At 42.4% G+C, this 23,938-nt stretch overlaps 1 protein-coding gene and 1 long non-coding RNA gene across 2 annotated transcripts; both read right to left on the minus strand.

Annotated features, from left to right (window-relative positions):
• Positions 1-4,056: 4,056 nt before the first annotated feature.
• LOC122646499 (receptor-like protein kinase HSL1) lies at positions 4,057-7,389 on the minus strand. Its single transcript, XM_043840068.1, has 2 exons — positions 4,694-7,389; positions 4,057-4,571 (listed from the first exon to the last, which is right to left on the minus strand). The coding sequence occupies exons 1-2, from the start codon at positions 7,317-7,319 to the stop codon at positions 4,114-4,116; spliced, it is 3,084 nt and encodes a 1,027-aa protein (XP_043696003.1). The 5' UTR covers positions 7,320-7,389; the 3' UTR covers positions 4,057-4,113.
• Positions 7,390-12,202: 4,813 nt separating this feature from the next.
• On the minus strand, positions 12,203-22,255 carry LOC122645450. The gene is made up of 3 exons (XR_006330453.1): positions 22,245-22,255; positions 21,102-21,103; positions 12,203-12,367 (listed from the first exon to the last, which is right to left on the minus strand). It is a non-coding gene; the product is annotated as an uncharacterized LOC122645450 (long non-coding RNA).
• Between the last annotated feature and the right edge of the window lie 1,683 nt (positions 22,256-23,938).

Consider the following 23,938-nt stretch of genomic DNA (forward strand, 5'->3'; position numbering starts at 1 on the left):
CTGCGGCCTCACCAACTCGTTGTAGATGTCCATGACGTGTGTTGACTCCAATACTACTCCTTTCCACTTCGAATCATAAATAATAATTATAAAAGAACTATTTAATTAACAACATTCTTAATCTATTAATTTAAGATCATGAACCCAAGAAGTTCCAATTTGATCAAGGGTTTGGTCCTCAAGGTGTGGCGGTTAACAAGGGGTCAATGGGTATCACTTAGGTGTAGCAATGCACAAAAATTAGGGAGGCGATTGATGGATGATCTGCCTCCAAATTCTAAGAGTCTAGCGCATACTCACGACACTTGGATCCCATCATCCCACATAAATCCCAGGTTCACATACCATTCTCGTATCTCATAACATATCCATAACCATTCACCAACCACGCACATATCCCATCACATAATCATATAACCGTTCACATTACCAACTCATGTTCATGATCACAATCACATTCTCGCAATAATAATTGAAAGTAAATGTAAATCCAACATAACTAACAATCATCAAGACCGCTACCCACATGAAAATTCCAAGTCCCACACCCACATAACATAAGGATTTGCAAAGTAAACAGGTATAACATGTATATGAATGGAAAACACACACATTATGAACATAAACACTCTAAAAATTAAGTCAAGCATCCAATTTCTTCACCTTGTGTTTCAAGTCAAATATCTGATTCTTAGCCTGAAACCCTAGGCACCGGCACGTCCTCGTGTGTCATAGGGTGCCCTAGTATAGGTATAACATTAATTAAAATGCTAAACAGATTCTCCAAAAGAAGGAAAACCAACAAGGGGTCCATAAAGGTCAATAAGGGAAACTGGAAGATGTACTTGGCACTATATCTGCCGATTTCCATCTGCCGGTTAGAGGCAGAACCAAACCGGCAGATTGGTCTCTTGGGCACATCTATCATTTATGTCCGACTGCATCTACAGTTTTTAGTAAATTGTACATTTCTTTCCTTGGTTTTGTGAGGTTGTGATTTTAGCTCAAAAAGGGCATACCTAAGGATCCTTCAAGCATTTCTAGTCATGAGGCCCACCTCAAACATGGGTTAAATGCTCGCCTATTAGTTGGGTTCCCAACCTTGGGGTTTTTAATGGATTCCATAACACAACATTAAAAGATAAGTACATGGAGTTGTATAGGGAGGTCCAAGGATTCATTTAAGATCTACAAGCTTGGCTTAAAACATAGCCAAGGAGGATTTGCTAGCAAACCCTAAAATAAACCCTAATTTACCCATCTCCATTCTAGGATTGCATGAATGGTCTAGATCATTAAATGGAGGTGAAGATGGAAGCATCCTAGGTTCATTTAACCCATCAAGCAGGCATTATACCTTCCATTAATGGTTTCTTCAATAGGATGGTGAAACCATTGATGGTAGTTCACTTACCATATAACCCAAGAGTGAAGAAATCATGGAGGGGAGAGAGAGCTAGGGTTAGGAGAGGGGCTTACCAAATGGGGTGGAGAGATGAGTGATTCCTTCTCCCCCTTCTTCCTTCTTTCGCCTTCTTCTCTTCTTCCTCTCCCAAAATCGATTTGGGGCTGTCTTGTAAAGAAATACCCAAATGCCAAGAGATTCCAAAGCCTAAAGGGTTTAGGGGCTGTTTGGTTGTACTTAAAACCCTAAGGTCTCTTTTGGCTTGTTGGGCCTTGTAATACAACTTAAGCCCACAACTCAAGTTTTAACTTAATAAAAATCCTCCTAAGGTCCTAAGCCCATGATTAAATAATGTAACCTATAAACAATTAAACTACTACTGTAATAACACACAAGTACATTCTTAGCAACTCACCTAGTTGAAGACTTCCTCTGGTATTCCGCTGAGTTTCCCTCAATGCACATGTCGCATCAGCACTCAATGTCAATGTTACAAGGTACTGGGTTTTTCTCGCGGAACTCCTCTCTTAGGGCTATTGTTAGGAGGTTAATCTATTAAATCATCATCGATGAATTTTCCCCAATCGCGGTTGATAAATCTGTCCTCAACCACTAACCCCATGTGCCGATCAACGAACCTATGAATTGGCTTAACAATCATAGCAAACAATTCACCGGCGTAAACTGCCACCTCGTCTACATGGAAAATAGAATAAAAATTAATTAGTACGGCCTTGAATGCGGGTATAACACTAAAATCCACAACCAGGCTCTTCTGACAAAATTTGCTTGGAGACTTTGATTTCATCTTACCTCTACTTGGTGTCTCTTTTTGAAAAGCCTCCATTTTCCACACTCGGAGTATCCTTGGGACAGGAAGTTTCTAAAAGTAAGGTTGATTTGGCGCATGGGAACTAGTGAAAAGATCAAGATATGGGGAGATAATTGGGTTCCCTCCATACCTTGGTTTTAAGATTCGACACACCAAACCTGAAAATTGCTCCTTATCTTGGGTCTGAGAGCTAATTGACTAGGAGAACATAGTTTCGAATCGAAATCTGATTAACTCTATTTTTCACCATGAAGACAGAGATGCTAATCTTGATCATTCATCTCAGCCTTTGCCATCATGAGGATTTGAGGACTATCAAATCTGGGTGGCTCAAAAGATGGAAATTTTTTTGTGAAGTCAGCGTACCATTACGTTTACAATCTGGAAGATGAATCCATGTTATCTCGTCCCTTTACTTCAGCGAACATTTCCAGACAATCTCCTCAAGCACTGTGGAATCAGATTTGAAACTGCAAGTCTCTACCTCAAATCAAAAGTTTCTTACGGAAAGCAACTGCTGGATGCCTAGCTTCAGTATGGCCTCATTCCATCGGAGAGATCTATCGATCCATCTTGTCCCAAGTGTGGAGCCCCTCAGGAAAAAATCGACCATATTCTCCTATCCTGCCCATTGGCTCAGGCGGTTTGGTTTGGATCTCACATCGCTCATATGTCGTTACAAAATTCCATCCTCTCAGGTCATGATTGGATTTCAAGTTGGGCCTCTCTATTAGTATTAGGGACATTGGAATCGAAAATTTTGATATCCCTCTCTACATTCATTCCTTGGTATATTTGGAAAGCTAGAAATGAATTCATATTTAGAAGTAACCAAGAACCCCCCCCCCCCCCCAACCAGCTCACCCCCTAGAGGTTCTTATGAAACCTCAACAGGCCTTCACAGAATTCTCCAAACCATTTCCCCAGCTGCATCATTGAGCTCTGACAAATCAGCCGGAGGGTTGTGTTTTGTGATAAGGGACCATAGAGGTTATCTCTCTTGTGCTAGATCTGATCCGGTGAGCTTTCCATCAATTCTGGAAGGAAAAGGTTTATCCATCAGTTCTGGTTCGATCAAGCCATTGGGGAATGCATTGATTTTCTTGAAGTGAATTCGAACAGCAAAGACACCATCTAATTCATTCATTATTCTAGGAGAACCCCCCCCCCCCCTTCTAGTGATATCTCCCCTATTGTAAACGACATCAGGCATCTCAGTTCTTCCTTCCAGTTTATTTCCTTTTCTTATGTACCTAGAGAGACTGACAGCATTGCTGACGCTTTAGCTCGGAAGGTTCTATCCATTATGAGCAGGATAGATTTGCCTATTTCCACTCCTTGGCTCCAAGAGACATGTCTCTTGGAACTCTTGGAAGCCTCAGCCTTTGCATGTTCCAATAGATCGTCTTTTTCCCAAAAAATAAACATAAAAAGCAAAAAAAGGTATATATCCTATTTATATATATAATTACACCTTGCATCTACCAGAACTGGAACATGAACTGATCGCCCCAAACCAAACCTACCCTGACCTTTGAATTGATTAGTTCAGGCAAAAGGTTTATCTTTAGGGGGGTAAGCTAACTCAGGGTAAACACTCAAAAAGTCTTGAAAAATGGTCATGGTTCCACAGAACATGAACCTGCCAGAGGACAACTGTGCTGACCTACCCAACTCCAACTTGAAACCTAAGTATGCTGTGTATTAAACTGCCTCATTTGTAGTGAACCCAACCACCCATCCATAGGACTGCTACAGATGGATCAGCCCTTTCCCTTACAAAAATTTCAAGCTTCATTAGATCTTGGAGCTATATATCATAGGAAGGGTGATGCCTCTCCTTGATTATAACCATCCCTTCCCATAACACGCACATTCACACATTACATCCCAAACTATCAATATCACCATCATCAGAAGATCTCTTATTCCGACTGCCCTTGTAACTTGACAGATACTTAGTAGTGCCGAGAAGAGGAGCAATGTCGCGCTCACTCTTGATTGCCTTCTCTCCATGGGTGCTAAGATGGTCACATCGTACCAGTATTTGTAGCACATCCTTCATAGAAGGCCTAGTAGAAGGTAATGTACCGGTACAGATGAGGCCGAGTTTGAAGACCACACTCATCTCATCCAAATTACAAGGTTCCTTAATCCTCTCATCAAGGGCATCGATGATCGATTTGCCATCTTGGAAGTGACGCCATGCCCACTCAGCCAGACAACCATGCTCATCTCCACCGTTGGCTTCTCTTCCTGTTGCCAATTCCAGCAGCACCACTCCAAAGCTGTAGACATCAATCTTCTCATTCACTTTGGTTGTGTATCCAAATTCTGTAGACCCAATTACCAAAGTATGTCTTAGTATTAACACAAGGAATTCCAGGTTTTGCTGTTAAGGAAAAATTCAAAATTGAGAACAGAGTGAATTTCGAAATTTCGAAAGCTACACTCACCTGGAGCAATGTAGCCAAAAGAACCGGCGACGGCAACAGACATTGTGTTAGGCTCCCCTGGCTTAAGCAACAGCTTGGCAAGCCCGAAATCTGCGATCCTTGCCTTGAATTCAGAGTCTAGTAGTATGTTGCTTGACTTGACATCACGATGAATTATCGGCGGAGAGCAATCATGGTGCATGTAACAAAGCCCTTGTGCGGATCCAACAGCAATCTGCAACCTAGTAGGCCAATCCAAAACAGCAGGATGGACTGAACCAGACCGTATCGATCCTCCGTTCTTGTTGTGGAGCCATCGATCCAAGCTCCTATTCTCCAAGTATTCATAAACAAGAAGCTTCGAGTTCTCATTTGAGATACAGCACAACAACTTCACTATGCTGGAATGTCGAATTGTTCCCAATATCTGAACCTCTGCTTCGAATTCCTTATGCTTCTGATCTGAAATTTTGCAATTCCATATCTTCTTAACAGCAACAGCTTCGCCAGCATGATTGAGAGGAACACGATAAACTTTCCCCGACCCACCACTGCCAATTAGATTACTCTCAGTCAAATTGAACAAGATGTCTGATTCTGTGAAGCCCAACCTCTGAAATGAGGTGACTTTCCATGTAGCAAGCTCATTTCTTAGCTTTCTCCTCCTGAAGTCTCTGATCAAGAACAGGGTGGATAGAACAATAACAATAAACATAACCCCTGCGAGACCTAGAAGTATGGCAAGTAATCGGGACGATAAAGTTTTCGAACCTTTGGAGATCAATTTGCAGGACTGAAGGTTTAGGTTGTGGTTATCAGCACAGAGGCTTGGGTTGTTCAAGAAGCTTTCATCATATGCCTGGTTTTCAAATGCAGATGGGATCTTTCCTGTGAGTTGATTTGAAGAAAGGTTGAGGTAAGTGAGCCTCAAGAGGCCAATTTCAGTCGGAATATCGCCGGATAATTCATTTTGCGATAAGTCGAGACTGTTGAGATCAGGCAATAACCCAATCTGAGATGGGATTTGGCCAGAGAGTTGATTTCTACTAAAATTCAATGTGGTCAGATACTTCCAAGAAACTATCCCAGATGGAATTGGACCAGAAAGATTATTCCCATCAAGACAAAGAGTATTAAGTTGAAGTAAGTCTGCTAAACCTGAGGGAATATTTCCGGAAAAGAGATTGTTACTTGCGGTGAAGACCTGAAGATTCCTTGAAGCAGAGATTTTTGAAGGAATTCTGCCGGAGAACCTATTGTTGCTTATCTCCAATCGCGATAAATTCCCCGCAAGCTCGCTCGGAAGCTCGCCAGAAAACCAGTTGTCCTGTATCATCAAAGTCGACAAACTCTCCGACGACCAGAAAGATCCCGGAATCATGCCGGAAAACCTATTCCTGTAAATCTTTACCGTCGTCAAAGTACTGCAATTCGCAAACGATTTTGGCAATCCTCCGGTGAAGTTATTTGAATAAGCCGAAACGCCGATAAAAACCCCACCTGCACATAGATTTTCCGGCAAGCTCCCAGTAAGGCGGTTGTTGTCCACCTCAAGAGTTTGAAGCTTTGAATGAAGGCCTAATTCAGGAGGAAGAACACCAGTCAAGTTGTTCCAGAAGAGCCGGATTTCTTGCAGCGTCGCAATTCGGCCTAAACCCGCCGGAATCTCACCGGACAATTGGTTTCCATACATATCAAAATACGTCAAGTTCTGCAACTTTCCAAAATCTTCCGGTATCCTTCCGATCAATCTGTTGACGGAGATATCTATGTAGCTCAAATTTACAGTTTCGATGGTACTCGGTATCTCACCAGACAAATGGTTAAAATAAAGATACAAATGAGTTAAATTCTTCAATAGAAGCAACCCACTTGGGATCGTTCCATTCAAGTTGTTATTCGATAGATCCAACAATTCTAGCTCCGCCAATTCACCAATTGTCTCCGGAATCTCTCCAATCAAATTGGTTGTCACCATTAAAAACGTCTTTAACTTTTTCAACTGCATGAACTCCACTGGAATTTTTGCCGCAGTGAACGGATTGCCAGACATAACAAGAGATTCGAGGTTCGCCAAATTCCCGATTTCCGGTGGGAAAGAGCCATTGAAGAGATTATAATCGAGAAACAGATGCTGCAAATTCGATAACAACCCGATCGCCGGCGGAATATTACCAGTGAAATTGTTGGCTCCGAGGTTGAGATATTGGACACCGGAGAGCTTATTGATGTCGGCAGGAATTGTACCGATGAAGAGGTTTTGAGAGAGGTCGAGGTAGTTGAGATTGGAGCAGTTGTAGAGAAGGGTTGGGAATTCTCCAGGGATGTTGTTGTAGGAGAGGTCGATAAGGGTCAGCTCCTTGAGGTTGCAGATGAACGGTGGAATTTGTTCGGCGATGCCTGTGCTCTTGAGGTAGAGTTCTGTGACTGAACCGCCGGAGCAGTAGATTTCCGGCCATCTGCAGGGGTCGCTTGAAGAGTTCCAGTGTTGGAGTGATGAGGGATTTCCCCAGGATTGCTTGAGTTTCAGTAAGATGGAGAGTTCTGAGTTGGAGTTCTGTGATATTACAAGGAAGGGTAAGGAGAGGATGAGGAGAAGGAACAGAGGTAGAGGAATTCTAATAGAAGGTAAGCATATTTTTGACATCTTAGGTTAACTCGTTTGTTTCGTTGAGGTGTTTAGGTTTCGGAGCTGGGCCTCGTCCACTCTCCGACGAAGTTTACGTGTGAATGAGGAAGAAGGCTTCTGCTTTTTAACATTGGAGGATTGTGGAAATGACACTGAGAATTAACTTATTTACAGTTCTTTGCCACTACTATAGCAGTCAACTTGAATAGAATTCTGCACTTTTTTGTTTTTTTCTTGAAAAAAATTACATGATTAGCTATTTTTGGATTTTCATTTACAAAACTATCCATGTTATGTTTGAGTTAACAAAAATAAACAAAAACAAGCTTAGCTTTACAAAACAGTGACTCTCCTTCTTTTCTCGATAGTTTCCTTCTAAAAAAATCTCTTTTTTATTCTTTTGTTACTTGGGGTAGCAGAGAATGGCGGTGGTTAGGACAAGGGTAGGGTTGCAGGGAACGGAGGATGCCTGGGTGAGAAGATAATGATAGAGATAAAAATATCTAAAAAAGTAAATGTGGGAGGGAGAGACACCATTTTGTCAGTTTTATAAACCTTAACTTGTTGTTGTCTATTTTTATTTACTCAAACATAAGGTGAACAGTTTTATAAATGAAAATCCAAAAGTAACTAATCATGTAATTTTATTTTTTATCTTTTTTGTTTGGTTAAAATAGAATCGTGTACTCGTGTTACATGATAGCGTTTCTATTAGGGGTTTTTTTTATCACGTGCCGTAGGCAACCCTGCACTCAAGCTTAGTGCGATGCTTATGACTGCGCATTCTCAGAGATTAATGCCTTTCTATGGGACACGGTAGTTATTTCATGCAATTTTATGCCTTGATGTAGGGACCGTACACTGCACACGATTGGTAGTTTTATTTTTTATATTTTTTTATTATGTAAGTCCCACCTTTTAGGATTTAAAGTCCACGATTTCTTCCATTAGATCATGGTTTGTTTTAAGTCAACCCGTTAGATCAGAATATTTGATCAAATTTAAGTTAGGTTTAGGGATCAGTCGGTGCTGCGGTTTAAAGGTAGCTTTCCTCGTCACTTTCAAAGGAGCAGGTTGATTTAGTTGACTAGTCGGGTAATGAGTAGGGTCCACGTTGTGTATCACATGGGTAGAGGAAGAAGAAAAGGAAGATTCGGTAAGTTATCTATTTAAGTAGTCATCAAAAGGAAAGTCGGGTTCAATCGGGTCGAGAATTTTGTGAAAAACATGGAGTTCTAAATCTAAACCAAGAATTTACTTTATTTTTTTTGGTAAACACAACCAAGAATTTACTTGGTTGAAAAAAGAAAAAAAACGTGTTATGAATATGGGAAAAAGGATTCTATACGGTGCGTGGCTCTTGTACCTAGACATAGAATGGGATGAAATATCTACATTACCCCCTATGAAAGACGGAAATCTAGCCTCCATTGATCATTTCATGAGCACTCCCATTGGTATGTGCTGATGTACGAGCCACACTTTTGAACATAAAACTATTGCCCTATGAATATATAGGGTTGAACATGGAATATAATTGTTTTAAATTCCATTTATTTTCAAAATTGTCACTTCATGTAATTTTTTTGGGGGCAAGAACATTTCAGGGGTCATGTATGTGTAGTACCTGCACTAGTGTGGGGCCAATGAGAACACGCACATAAGAATCATTATGGATGAGATTTTTTTATTTCACGCATTCTTGTGTCTGACAGTCTGGTCATAGGGATCACAAGAACAGGTAGTGTTCTTTTCTTTTTCTTTTTTTTTTTATTTCAACTCTTCAAAGAGTATTTTTCTTTGTTGAATATCAATATACTCCTATTTTTAAGAAAGAAATTCTTTTGATTGATTATTATTTAATTTAAGATTGAGATATTGATACAATCTATCCTATGCATATATTATTATCATATTTTTGTTGTTAAGTCATGATTTAATTTTGATATCCCAGGAACACGTAAGCTGGAGTGGATAACCCATGAAAATTTTAAGAAACAAGTACCACATCATGTGTTTTTCTAAGATTTAAAATTTTGAGTATTGCATAATCTATATATTAACAATTTGTATTTGTGCAGCTTAACAAAACCTTATTTCAACTAAATGTGTTAAATTGCATGAACATTATATTAGATATATTAATTTTTGGGGGAGAAGTTCTCTGTGCAGCAGCGCAGGCTGCACCCAAACACATGGGCTGCCCATTGAGGGGGGCGGGGTGGTCATTTCGCCCACCCCCATGTGTCAAGCTGCAGCCTGCGCTGCTGCACAGAGAATATTTGGCCTAACTTTTAATATAAAGGTCAAAGTTTCAACATATTTTTCATTTATAATTAATATATTAAATGAAGTAACAATTTTCATAGACAACGTAAGTATCTGTCATATGGCCTTAGGAAGAAGCTGAAATTTTGTAGACAAGTAAACCCTAGAGGCTCATGTTCACAAGTCAAGTTACAAATAATTTTGAAAATCTAATAAAACAAAAATTATTGATAATCCATGAAAATCTTAAGAAACAAATACCAGATCATGTGTTTTTCTACGATTAAAAATTTTGAGTATTGCATAATCAATATATTAACAATTTGTATATTGTAAACCCTTATTTCAAGTAAATGTGTTAAATTGCATGAACATTATATTAGATATATTAGCCTTTTATATAAAGGTCAAAGCTTCAACATATTTTTCATTTATAAAAAGGTCATACCTAGTGCACAAGGCTCTTGCATTTTAGTAGGGTCTGAGGATGGTCAAATGTACGCAGCCTTACCCCTGTGTTCAGAGAGGTTGTTTCTACGACTTGAACCCATGACCAAGTGTTCATCAAGTGAGCACTTGACCACCATATTTTTCATTTATAATTAATATATTAAATGAGGGAACAATTTTCATAGACGACACAAGTATTTATCATATGGCCTTAGGAAGAAGCTAAAATTTTGTAGATATGTAGACCCTAGAGGCTCATGTTCACATGTCAAGTTACATATAACTTTGAAAATCTAATAAAAAATTTAAAAAAAAAATTATTGAAAAGAAATGCATGACCGAAAACACAAGTCATAAGAGGCAAATCACACACTGTTACCATCATATTACACTCGAACTTACACTTTTTGCAAAGAATTTTCCACTAGAGCTTTCGTCTTGCTCAAACCCAAAACTTGGCCCTTCTCCTCAAGCTAGGATGGCGTTTATTATTTGAGCCACAGTCAGTTTGGGCCAAGCTTCAAAAAGCCAAGTATTTCCCTCAGACCTCTCTCTTTGACCCTACAACCATGCGGAAAAAAGGGTCATGGTGCTGGAACAGTATTTCTAGGATCATTAAGCCCCTCCAAGCTATCTGCTTTAGGAGGATTGGTAATGGTTACAACAATTACTTTTGGATCGATTCCTAGGTATCCTCTATTCCTTCCTTTACCATTAAACCTGGCTCCTCTCAGAGGGTGTACGCCGAGAAAGTTGACCTGTTTCTCTCAAACTTTTTGTGGAAGGAGAATCTTATCAGGGATACTATACCATCCTTGATGCCTCATATCCTCAACATCCCCTATTTTGACACCCCTGACTCTTGGTGGTGCACTCTTACCAAGGATGGTCGCTTTAAAACAAAATTAGCAGCCTCTTTTCTTTTAAGCAACTCTTTATCTGATTTTGCTTCTATAGCTTGGTGGAAATTTTTTTGGAAGCTCAAACTTCATCCTAAGTTAAAATTTTTCTTCTGGCGTGTATTACATGCAGGGATTCCAGTTAAGGATTATATTTCGAAATGGACTTAGATCGATCCCACTTGGGCTCTCTGTGACACTTGTAATGAGACCCTTTGGCATATCTTCCTCTCTTGTGACTGGGTTATGCACATCTAGGTAGCTGGTCCTTTGGGTATGAGGAATGAATTCATTTCATTCCCCTCTCTCAGACATTTCTGCACTTCTGTCTTGCTTGGCCGGCAGCTTGACAAGGCCTCTCTTATTTGGTTTTTTTCTGTTTTTATTATTACTTGCTATTTTATTTGGTAGGTTAGAAACAATTCTGTGTTTAATTCTGTAGGTCCTAACCCTGGCCAGGTTCTGAGAAGAATAAACCAGTGGTTAATGGATTCGAACTTTATCCCACCCCCTCTTTATAAATTGGATGATTTATCTTCTTGTTATTCGGATATTACTAACATTGCTCCAACTCCTAGGTTTGATTTACCTATATTAGATTTTCCTGTTTTATTATACGCAGGGTTTGATTCCGAAGACATAGGTAAACCTGGATGGGCATTTGGCTTTTTTGATAGATGGGAAACTTCTTTTTCTGACAGATGGACGAAGTAAAAACAACCATTTTTTGGAACCAGAGTTGACTGGAATACTCAAGGCTTAGATTTTGCTGGCTTGAGAGGTTTAAACCTGAAAGAAGTTTGGTGCTCTAATGAGGTGCTACCACGACTTCTTTCAACTCCATCCCTAGCCTTTTGAAGTCATTCCTTACTTTTTGAAGATTTTGGATCGAACAAATGATGTCCTTTATAAACAAATTGCTAACCCCTCCCTAATTACTTGGTTTAAATGCTTTATTAATTCTGTTCCCATACCCCTTACTGTCAGGACTATTGTACAAATGGTATCCTTTAATTCTCTTATAAATACTTTCTTTCCATAAAAAATAAAAATAAAAAAGAATTTTCCACTAGTCATTTAGGAACAAGTCTTCTTAATGTGTATACCTAAATTAGCCACATCGATATATAAGTGACATTGCAAATATGATCATTAAAAATCTAGAGATTGTCTAAATAGAGCACATTCAAATTAAAATAATTTAATCTCACATTTAATGTCATACCTTTCCTGTCTATATTCATGCAGAGCTCCATTGCAAAGTTCGGGCCTAGCCATTAATCGGGAAGCAATGGGAACGACGAAACCTGTGACTGCAAAAGATTTTATTGAAAATGAATCCTAATGATTCATTGGGTGGGATGGCGAAACAAACCAGGAACCAAATCATTTATTCTGAGAGGTCGTGGGCTAGCCCTACGAATGAAACAGATATTGAAAGAGTAAACACTCCATTGTAATCCTTTGTACCCCGGTAGTCTCAATTTTATTCAATTCCACGAGTCCATGATTTACCCTCTGGCAATCTTAGATTGATCGATCTAAATTTGGGTATTTGAGTTAGAAACCTTTAGTCTATCTATCAACAAAAGTTTAAGTATTTTAACTTAATATTACGAGTAGAAAAAAATTTCTTACGATGAATTATTATCTCTACATGGGTCTATTGTTTTTCCAAATGTCAAAAGTCATGCATTCCACTATGGGGCAAAACGATGTGTCCATTCCGATTATTGGATAGAGATAACATGGTCTAAATTAGGTACGTGCCAAATTTCTGTAATTCAAACAAATACCTCCTTTACCAAAAAAAAAAAATTAAAAAATCAAATGCCCCCTTAATATTGGCATGCAGCCCTATATGTTTATCCATGTGTATAAGTATTTTAGATAATATTATGCACTCTCTCAACAATGAGTGAGAATTCTACCCAAAAAAATTATTAATGAGATTAATTTAAATTATAAAAAGTTAATAAAATTAATATTTAAATTTATTGTGTAATATTTAAAAATCACATTCCATTTTTTTTTTTTTTTTTTTGGTAAACCTGAATTTATTCAAAAGCAGAAAAAGAACTCCTGGAAGGAGGGATACAAATCTCTCTTAGCCAGGGATTGGACAACGGCTATACTGTCATACTCTGCATAGACAAGGCCTTCCTGGCTAGGGCATTGGCAACAAAATTTGCCTCCTGTTGATACACGACCTGATCTAATCTCCAAAGTCCCGAGTTGACCTGCAAAACCGTACCCGAGTTAATGCTAGCCGGTCTGGGCCGGCTGATTGAGCTCTGATGCCTAAATCAGATCGCGCACACATAGACAATCTAAGAACTTAAGAAGACTGAACTTCCAAAAATCCTCCCATGAACTATGACATACCAGGCTATATATAGGTTCCATGCCGCAGACCGTCATAGGCTTTTATCGGTTGTAGACCCTTAGTTGGGTCTAGAAAGTGTTGAGGTGGAGCTCCATTTGAATGGACACCTGTCTCGGGGGGTCATGTCGAATGCATGACCCTAGCTCACATGTTTGGCGTGATCTAGGTGGAGTGATCCTTCCTTCTCCGATGTCTCCTCAATTCTCGGTCTCGATATGCTCGGCTCAGTCGACACATATCCGAGCATTTCCTGGGGTCGGCCAGGTACAAGCCGTCCTTGATATCGGACCAATTCTAGGTATTGTGGTTCGACCTTCCGCCTCAGCCTGCACTGCTTCGACCAATGCTCAGGTCGGTCTGGCCGATCCGATCTAGAAAGAGGACACGCGTCATAAAATCATTGGTGGGGTACAAATAGGTATATCATATGCCCCCACTCACCTAGTCCATTTATGGACTGGGTGAGTACAGCCTAGCCTTTATCTCCTCCCTTGTTCTTTCCAACTCTTTGCCCGAGCCAAAATATACCGAGCTGTGCTCGATCGGAATTATGTCTCTGCTACCAGCCTCGAGCTTTGGGCCATCAGTCACCCACGTGTCGAATCATCATGATGATGGCTCGGGTAACCAGATCATCATCGAATCGCGTCCATCCGTTGGGACCTTTCTCGATCATTGGATCTCCACATCCCCCGGCTATAAATAGGAGAACAGTTGAGTTTCATTTTCATCTGCGGTTTGTTTTTGAAGGTCGCGCTGCTCCTTTGATCGGGTAATTTATAAGGTCGGTGCGGCACCTTTCCTTCGACGAGGCATTTTCTGATCACGTCCGCCACAAGTACGCTCCTTTGCCCTTCTATGGCCTATAGTGGTAGTGAATACAAATTGCCTAAGGTAAGTCCCTCAGTCAAAGGCTATAGTCACGACTCCGACCCAAACACGTCCAGTACCCTAAACGTTGAGGATCTCCTCAGCCCTTCCTCTGATGACCTCAGCAATGTTTGACCCTACCAAAACGTCGTCGTGGAGCCCGATTGTGAGATCCATAACACTTTGGCTTCCTGCCCTGACCCAGCTACGCATATTCAAATGGCTGGCCTGGCTGCGGGGGCCGAGGAAGAGGCAGAGGTAGACATCTTGGCCGTGGAGAGCCAAGGGTCTTTTGATCATGGTGTTCAAAATAAGGTCACCCCTGAAGGTCAGACCGGCTCTAAAGAGGTGGAGGAAGAAGATAGTGACGCTGAGAATGACGAGGATGATGGTATCAAAGACGATGATGATGATGGTGACGATGCTGCGCCAGACGAACCGGAACAGAGTGTGTGCAACATAGCTAGCATTCTGCGCTCGTCTGACCTTGCTCGGATTAGGAAATAATATTCCATTCCTAATGAGGTCGCCCTAAGACTTCCCTCGAAGGAGGAGATGGCATGCCATACCCAAGCCCCATGGGTTAGCCTGTATGATATGTCCTTTTATATGGACTGAGGCTCCCCGCCTTGAGTCTTGTAAAAGACATTTTTGACCATTGGCTCCTCACCCCCTACCAGTTGGTTTCGAACTCTTAGAGGATCATTCTGGGGTTTTATGTGTTCTTCAAACGCATTGGTGTTGAGCCGAGCTTACCGCTTTTTTCAAATTATTTTATGCTTAAAAAATGTAACTTGGATGGGTGGTATTACTTCACTCGTCGTAACTTCGGGAAGAATAGGAAGGGAGTTTCCCTTTTTGTGGCCATGCCAACGTCTGTCAAAAAGTGGAAAGATCGGTTCTTCAACACCGACTTTCCTGGGTCGCCCTTCAGATCGGAATGGCTCAAGGTCAAAAGGAGAGTCGTGAACCACCCTTTTTCCTTGAATAGCGGGGAAGAGAGGGCCATCGCCCAACCAGCAAAGGCAAAAAGGTCTGACGTCCAGAAGCTGAACTTCGATGATTTTCTTCAAGCAATGAATTTAGGTGAGTTAAGATTAGCTCGGTCCTTGGTCTCACCTCAGCCTCTACTTGTGTTCTGACACTGATTTTATCACTTTTGCAGTGACTTTCAAACTTGATACTGAGAAGCTTGCTCGTGCCGCCCTCTAGAAGAAGAGAAATATTGTCACGCCCCTATCCCAATGTAAGATATTTTTCCACATAGGGGTATGACTGGGACAATCACACATCATCCCAACACCTACCAGGATCGCAGACACAATATCCCGAGCCACAGTCCACTCTATCATCACTTCTTGATAACAGAAAGGAACGTACAGAAGGAATAAACCGTTCCAAATACAGAGTTAGCGGAAGCGAAATTAAATTCAATTATGTGAAATTATAGAGCATCGGTTCTCTAATGATAACACATATAACAATTCTAACATAAGTAATCATTCATTACTCTCCCTATAAATAAACATGCAGTTTATACATGGATGTGGAAAGGAATATAGAAATTAAATAATAAACAATTGCCCCAATGGCACAAATCCTTGGGTGTACGTCTACATCCAAGTCACGATCGTCAACTCCACTTGATTTGCATCCAACGGTGCTTGTCAAGACGCTATCTGCATATGAACTAAAAAGTGGTTGTACAACGAGGTTAGCTACACTAGCTAGTGAGGGAGCAAAGGGGAATGCGCACATCACACAATCAATATCAAACGGAATGATGTTAGATTCATTTTCCACTTAACACACAAATCCTATCTGTCAAGTATATGCTACTATGATAGCTCGGGAGACATTGATGATCACTTATCCTATCGCCCCAATGAATCCTCAACTATCACCTGGGGACCTGCGCTGGTAGAAGCCATCATGGCCACCCAGTGGCAAACCCCGATAGCCATCACTATCCCTGCCCTGGCCTCTCCCACCTCCACAGACTGCAGGTGCTCAGACTATCCAACACATAAACCCCTGTTGGCAAGGGTCGTAGCATAAGGGAGCAAGCATCCTAGCCACAGATATACTATATGCAGGTCCTAGTGTCCCGCGAGGTATTCCGGGTGCATCAACGTCCCATTCCATCTAGTACCCGGGTACCAGCATAGCACGACACATACAGTTCAGAATGACATACAACAGTTTTCATAATTTAATAAAGTGGGGTTCCGGTACCGGCACACCTGGCACCGTAGCCCGATACAATGGTGAGCATGCTATCATAATCACAACAGATCACAATTAAATAAAATGCAATGCGCACCATGCTTATAAATATACTTAGCATGCTTATTATTAACAAATATATAATATTCAAACCCAACAAAGTCACCCATAACCCACTCACTAGGCATAGGTGTCATCGAGCGTGATTGGCATGAATCTCCCAGAGCATCGGGTGTCATCCGGCGTGGTTCACATGAATCTCACCAGTGCACCAACCTAACATACAAAAGAAAGCATTAAAATAGGTATAGGAGGGTCCCATGCTAGGCCCCAAATGGTTAAAACCAAGTTTCAACCAAGATAGCACGAGCTAACTCATGGGCGGTCTCAGCAGAGGTGAGTCCGTCCCTGACTCCGTTCAGGCTAAAAGGTAAAACCAGAGCGAGCGAACCCACGAGCGGAACTTCTTACTTGAGTTCGGTGGTTGATCCATTTGACATCTGAGACAATCCTAAAAGGGAGTGGATCCATGGGCGGATATGCATCTTGGGTCTCCCCTGCATCCGTTCGATTTCCTGAGATAGACCCAAGAGCAACAGGCTTCGGGTGGAGGCAAACAGAGTGAATCCGTGCCTTCGTCCACTCAGGGCCAACACAGAGGGTTTACACTGGGTGGATTGACGGGTGGTACCCTGATAGATGGATCCGGTCATTCGCCCGCTAGCAATCTCTTACGAGATTTGTAGGAGTTTCAGCTCTAGCTTAGAGCTTGGAGCTCCATAGCATCTCAGGAACAGGGGAGGGGTGTCTAAGCATTCCTAGGGTCACTAGAACCTAGGCTTGAGCTCATGGATTCAAGATCCACAAGGTTAGGTCTAAAACCTAAGTTCTCCAACAAAGGCTGAAATTGTAGTACCAAGGGGGTTAAACCAGACCTAGGTCAGCTCCATTAGAGCTCCAACTAGGGACCGAGCTCTACCTTGAGTCCCAAATGGAACTCTAGGTCACCCAAGCTCAAGGATTCTACCAAAATCAAAGGGAAAAGGGGAAGAACCAGGTTTGAGGAGCTTACCTTGGGGAGGAGCTCCAATGGGGGGGATCTAGGGCTAGGTGAGCCCCCTTTCTCTTTTCCCTTTCTTTCCATCTCTTCTCCTTCACCTTCTTCTTCCTTCTTGGTCCAATCAGCAAGAGAAGGAGATGTGGGCCAGCCAGCCATTTTGGCATAGCTCCCATCTTCTTCCCTTCCCCTCTCATTCCTCTTCCACTCCTACTTCTTCCCTCTTTCTTCCTCCTTCTTCTCTTTCTCTTATCTCTTCTCCTCCATGGTTTTGGGGAGGGGGAGGGATAAGAGAATAAAAGAGGTTCTTTTAGTTTTAACGGGGGTAGAAGGGACCTTAGGGAGTGTTTGGTTAGGGGTCTTTAGGATGTGTTTTAGGTCCTTAGGCTTTAAAATAGGTTTTGGGTTAGGCATTAGGTCACGTTTCGCTCAAGCCATAGACCATTAGGTCCATATAGCCAATTAGGTCCTGTTTGGGGTTCACCCTAAGTCCATTGGACTCAATTATCCACTAGGGCCTGTTTGGTTTTAGGTTAAGTCATTAAAACCCATTATTCATCTAAGTTAGGCTTTGTGAGTCCCACTTTCAAGGTCCACCCAACCACCCAAGGGTAAGGGTAGGGGTCCACATGGTCCAAGGGTTCAATTAAGGTGTTTGGGACACGGGGATGTCGGTCCCATAGGAAAATAACCCAAAAAGGCTGATGACAACACGAGCGGATTATCGATCGAACTCACCAGTAGTGGATCCAGTCGTGACTCTGGTGCTGTTGTCATGGCCCAAACATCAAGGAAATCGGCGGGGCTTTGGCCCATACTTCCAAAACTTCGAGGGGCATCTTTCTATGGTATTTCGAGCTCAAGGCCATCAGGGTTTACTAGTGCCACCATGGCATTGCCTCTAAGGTAAAGGTCCAAACTGCCCTGGGTATAAGGGGATATCTGGGGTACGGGTGTAACAAAAATCGTCGGGGACGCTGGGAAGGATAAGGTGAACAGGCGAGGAAAGAACCTGTCATTAGCTTTTCTGATGATGACATGGAAAACATCAGTTGGCCCCATGATGATGCAGTGGTTATACAGGTGGTGATTGATAATAGATCGGTTCATAAGATCCTTGTGGACACGGGTGTGTCGATTGACATGATGTCCTACGAAGCATTTCGACAGTTCGAACTCACAGATGCCGATCTTAAACCGGATGGTACCAATTTATATGGATTCTCTGGAGCGTCCACAACTATTAAAGGGATGATTCAGATGACCTTGATAGCCGGGACCTACCTGAATACGAAGACCATAAGGGTGAATTTTATGGTGGTGAAGATTGTCTCGGCTTTCAATGTGATCCTCGGCCAACCGTCCTTAAATTCTCTGGGAGCCATTGTCTACACGAAACTTCTGTTGATGAAATTCCCGACTAAGAGCGGGGTAGTACTGTGCCGAGCCAACAAAAAAAATTCAAGGGAGTGTTATGTAGCTTTCGTGAAGATGACGAAAGGCAATTGCCGAGTAATGGCTTGTAGCATTGAAGTGCCCGATTAAAGAGATGAAGAAGACGAGCGAAGGGGTGAACCAGTGGAGGAACTCGTCGCAGTACAACTGGAGATGAACCCTAACAAAACTGTACACATTGGCAGCCAGCTGAACCCGCAGCAACGAAAGCAGATGGTTGATTTCCTCAGGGCAAATGCCGATGTGTTCGCCTGGTCGGCAGCCGACATGCCAGGAATACCACGCTATGTAGTCAAGCATAGGCTGTGGTCAACCTGACCAAAAGCCCAATGTAACAAAAGCGTCAAAACTTTACCATGGATAGAATTGTAGCGATAGAAGAGGAAGTCAAAAATTTCAAAAGCTCGGGCTTCATCCGTCCCATCAAGTTCCCTACTTGGTTAGCAAATGTAGTTATGGTTCCAAAAGCAAATGGAAAATGGAGAATGTACGTAGATTACTCTGACCTCAACAAGGCCTGCCCGAAGGATAATTACCCGTTACCCCGAATTGATTAGCTCATCGACACGACAGCAGGGTATGAGATGTTGTCTTTCATGGATGTTACACCCGTGCCCGGATTTATTATTTAATAATGATTTCTCTCTCGTGTGACGTGTAGATTCTACTGCCGTGTATGCTGGCGAGTTGTTTTCACTTGTGGTCAAACCTAGCCACATGATCATTGACCAGCTTACGGGCCTGTCTGTAGAGGAGAGGTTCCTTAACCGGCAGTGGAGAAGATTTATCAATGGTGATTTCGTCGATCATCCTCCTAGCACGAGTCCACAAAGCGAGGAGTATCGAAAGGCGGTCCCTGTATCCCCACAGTTAGACACCTCCTTTGGTGATGAGCTTAATATCGTGATTAGGAAACTATTCGGGATCATGAAGGATACATCATGATGATCGAGGGGTAAGGCACTGACCTGGTGAATGATACTGTACCCTACTCTAGTTGACCTTGAAATGTTGGCCAAAGCCCAGTCGATTTCCTTAAGTTTCTACCTTTACAGCAACAACGGATGCACTAGTGGACTCACCAAGACTGAATCCACCCGTTAGTCCGCCCGTGCTATTTTTGGACTCTCTGTGTTTTTATTGCATGGGACCCACACCCCATGCCTCGGACACCCTATTTTAGCCTTTTGGACGAGGTTGGTCTCATCCTTGGTTTCCTTGGTTTGTGGGTTTGCCATTTGGGTGGACCCATTGGCTAAATAAACCTCTTAATGGGTTTTAACCTTAAAGGCCTAAATCCAAACATACCCTAGAAGGGAGATTAGTCTTAAAAACCAAGACTTAGCTCTCAAGTCTCATTTACTTCTCTACCTACCCAAAAAGTTGGAGACTTGGAGCATTGAAGGCCTTGGTGGAGGGAAACTTGAAGGGAGCTGTGGAGGTGGAGGATCATCCACATATCCAACCTTAAGGTAAATGACCTCACCTACCTCTCTCTCTTTTCCATTTTCGGGTTCGGAGATCCCTTTGAAATCGATTCCAAGCTTGGGGTTTCTCATAAAAACCCAATAAACCCTAGTTAATGCTCCTTTGAGACTCACATTCCCTGTTCTCAATGCCTCCATGGCTTTGAATGACCCTTATGCTGTTCAAGCATCTAAACCTAGCTTAGGTTTGGAAAGAATGTTGGAGATGGATCCAAGTCCCTTGAATCCTCTTACCTCCTTGAAGAGTCATGTGTATTGGACCTCCAACGAAGGTCTGAGCTCACCGCCCCATCCCTAGAACCCCTAAGGATCCATGAATGAAGGGCTGGAGGTGATAATGTTTGCAGCTTTTCAAAGGGATGGCAGCCGATGAACGACCAGACTCACTGTCGTGTATCAGTCCGTTAGTCCGTTCAGCCTAACCTGGTTGTTCCTCTGGGCGGAGCCACGAGCGGACCCACCTAGATGAATTCGCCTGTAGCTCAAGTTGCTCTCGGGTGTATCTCAGGTTTTGAACGGATGCACGAGTGGATCCATGTTCCGCATCTGCCCGTGAGTCCGTTCCATGTATTTTCTAGATATAGCTTGGACGGATCAACGATTGGACTCACCTGGCTGACTCCGTTCCTTCATCCGCTCCTGTTGCTTTGACCCAAACTTCATTTAATTTGTTGGGACCCTTTGTGGGACCCACCTATATACTTCTAACACTACTTTCATGCATTCTCAGACTTCAGAATCTATACGAGAGTACGTGTACTAGAGCAAACCTCACCGAACGGCAAACCAACAAATAGTGAGTGGGTTTTGGGTGATGTTTGGGCTTGACATATACATATATAGATGTAATCATAGGGAATATATAATGGTTTTTGTGCTTGCATTCATTTTTGCCATGTTGCATTTGCATATAAAACCATGCTGGATATGATTGATGGAATACTGATATGATGTTTTACATTGTTATATCGGGTCACGGTGCCGAGCGTGCCGGTGTCAGAACCCCGAAGGTCTTATTATTTTATTGTTTGCCATCCTGGTCTATATGCGCTGTGCCGTACTGATACCCGGGTGCTAGATGGAATGGGACGTTGATGCACCCAGAATACCTCTCAGAACGATAGAAATGCATGTAGTATACCTGTGGTTAGGATTTATACTCCCTTGTGCTATGACCCTTGCCAACAGGGGTTTATGTGTTGGATAGTCGGAGGACCTGATGTCTGTGGAGGTAGGAGAGGCCAGGTCAGGGGTAGTAACGGCTATCAGGGTCTGCCACTGGGTGGTCATGATGGCTTCTACCAGCGTAGGTCCCTTATGATAATTGAGGTTTCATTGGGGCAATAGGATAAGTGACCCTCAGTGTCTCCCGAGTTATCACAGTAGCATATACCATAACTTAGACGGTTTGTTAGGTGGAAAATATGTATTTAACATTTCATGCATCATGGACTATGTGTGATTGTGTGTATGTGCATTCCCCTTTCCCCTCACTGGCTCAGTGAAGCTAACCCCCTGTGTACACAATTTTTTTTTAGATTCTGATGCAGGTGATGGATATTTGGCCAGCCTAGATGTACAGTCGGCGGAGTATGATTGTGTTGGCACAGAGGAGCCAGAGTACGTGTCAGAGGAACACGACGATGGTTGCCCCTGTGATGATTGTGCTTATGGGCACTGATGTTGTTGGGCTGTTGTCCCCACCTTTTGATTCTTTTGGGGCATTGTGCCCTTTATAAACATTTACTGTAATAACTTATTATAGTTTTGAGTAGTTATGTCATGGTCAGCTGACGTCAGTACTAACTATTATATTATCACCTAGACAGCTGAACATACTGTAACTGCTTATGAAATTTAATGCTTCCGCTCTTTATAACTCTGACAATGATTGGAACATTTATTCCTTTTTGCTCAAATGTATTTATTTGGGTGGGCCCTTGGGTGGTGACTATGCGCTGGGACACTTTGTCGTTGATTCTGGTAGTTATTAGGGTGATGTGTGTCATCCTAATCATCCTCTTGATTGTGCTTATGGCATAAGCTTGGGATAGGGGCGTAACAATGGATGCTTACTCGGGTTATAACCAAATAAATGCATGAGGCCGATGAATCCTTGACAGCGTTCCGAACCGAGCAAGGAAATTTCTACTACAAAGCAATGCCTTTTAGTTTAAAAAACACTGGAGTGATTTATCAACACATGGTCAACACGATCTTCAAAGATCAAATTGGCAGGAATATGGAGGTTTATGTTGACGACATGCTGGTCAAGAGCAGGAGGTCAGAAGATCACATTGCCGATCTTGACGAGGTGTTCGGCGTCCTCAGGAAGCACCAAATGAAGCTTAACCCAGCAAAATGCGCGTTCGAGGTCGGCTCGGGAAAATTCCTCGACTACATGGTGTCTAAACGCGGCATTGAGGCTAATCCCGCTAAAATCAGGGCAATCAGAGAAATGCAACCGCTACAGATGGTGAAAGAGGTCCAGCGATTGACCAGGAGGGTCGTCGCCCTCAACAAGTTCATGTCATGAGCTAGGGATAAATGCCACCCATTTTTCAAAGCTCTGAAGGGGCTGAGGGACCCGCGGGACTTTAGTTGGACAGAGGAATGTCAAGAAGCTTTCGAGGCCCTAAAGAATTATTTGGAGAACCCCCCGTTACTAGTCCGACCAAACCATGGAGAGGACCTACAAATGTATTTAGCCGCATCTAAGGTTGCGGTAAGTGCTGTACTGATAAAAGAAGATTGCTCAGCCCGGCTCCAGAGGCAAGTTTACTATAGTATTCATGTGTTGGTGAACGCTGAGGTGAGGTATTCTCATATTGAAAAGCTAGCTTTCGCTTTAGTCACCGCATCAAGAAGATTGCGTTCATATTTCCAAGCTCATGTGATTGTCATCATGACAAACCAACCTCTGAAAAAGATCCTGCACCGACCCAACCTTTCGGGACGACTCGTCGGTTGGGCAATGGAGTTAAGCGAACATCAGATAGAGTTCCAGCCATGACCCGTTATCAAAGCCCAAGCATTGGCTGATTTTGTGGTAGAATGTACTTTCCCCGAGGATGATCTGAGACCAGGACCAAGCTGACTAAGAAACCTTGTTGGACACTTTTTGTGGACGGTTCAAGTGGGATCAATGGCGGCGGAGCCTGGCTAATCTTGACTAGTCCGGAGGGATTCAAGATCCGTTATGCACTACGGTTTTTATTTCCGGCCTTCAACAATGAAGCCGAGTATGAAGGGCTCCTGGCAGGGCTAAGAGTCTCACGAGCTGTTCTGGCATCAAGAATTATAGTCCATAGCGACTCTTAGCTTATTGTGAATTAAGTGAGAGGTGATTATAAGGCCAAGGAGGATCGAATGGCAAAATATCTGGCGAAAGTCAAAGAATTGATCGGGCAATTTGAGAGTTTTGAAATTCAACAGATACCATAGGAGGAGAATAGTTCGGCCGATGCACTATCAAGGCTAATTACGACTAAGGGACTTATATTGGACCAAACTGTTTATGTTGAAGAGTTGAGCAAACC

This window comes from Telopea speciosissima, chromosome 11 (genome assembly GCF_018873765.1).
Source record: "Telopea speciosissima isolate NSW1024214 ecotype Mountain lineage chromosome 11, Tspe_v1, whole genome shotgun sequence".
NCBI classification, from domain to species: Eukaryota; Viridiplantae; Streptophyta; class Magnoliopsida; order Proteales; family Proteaceae; genus Telopea; species Telopea speciosissima.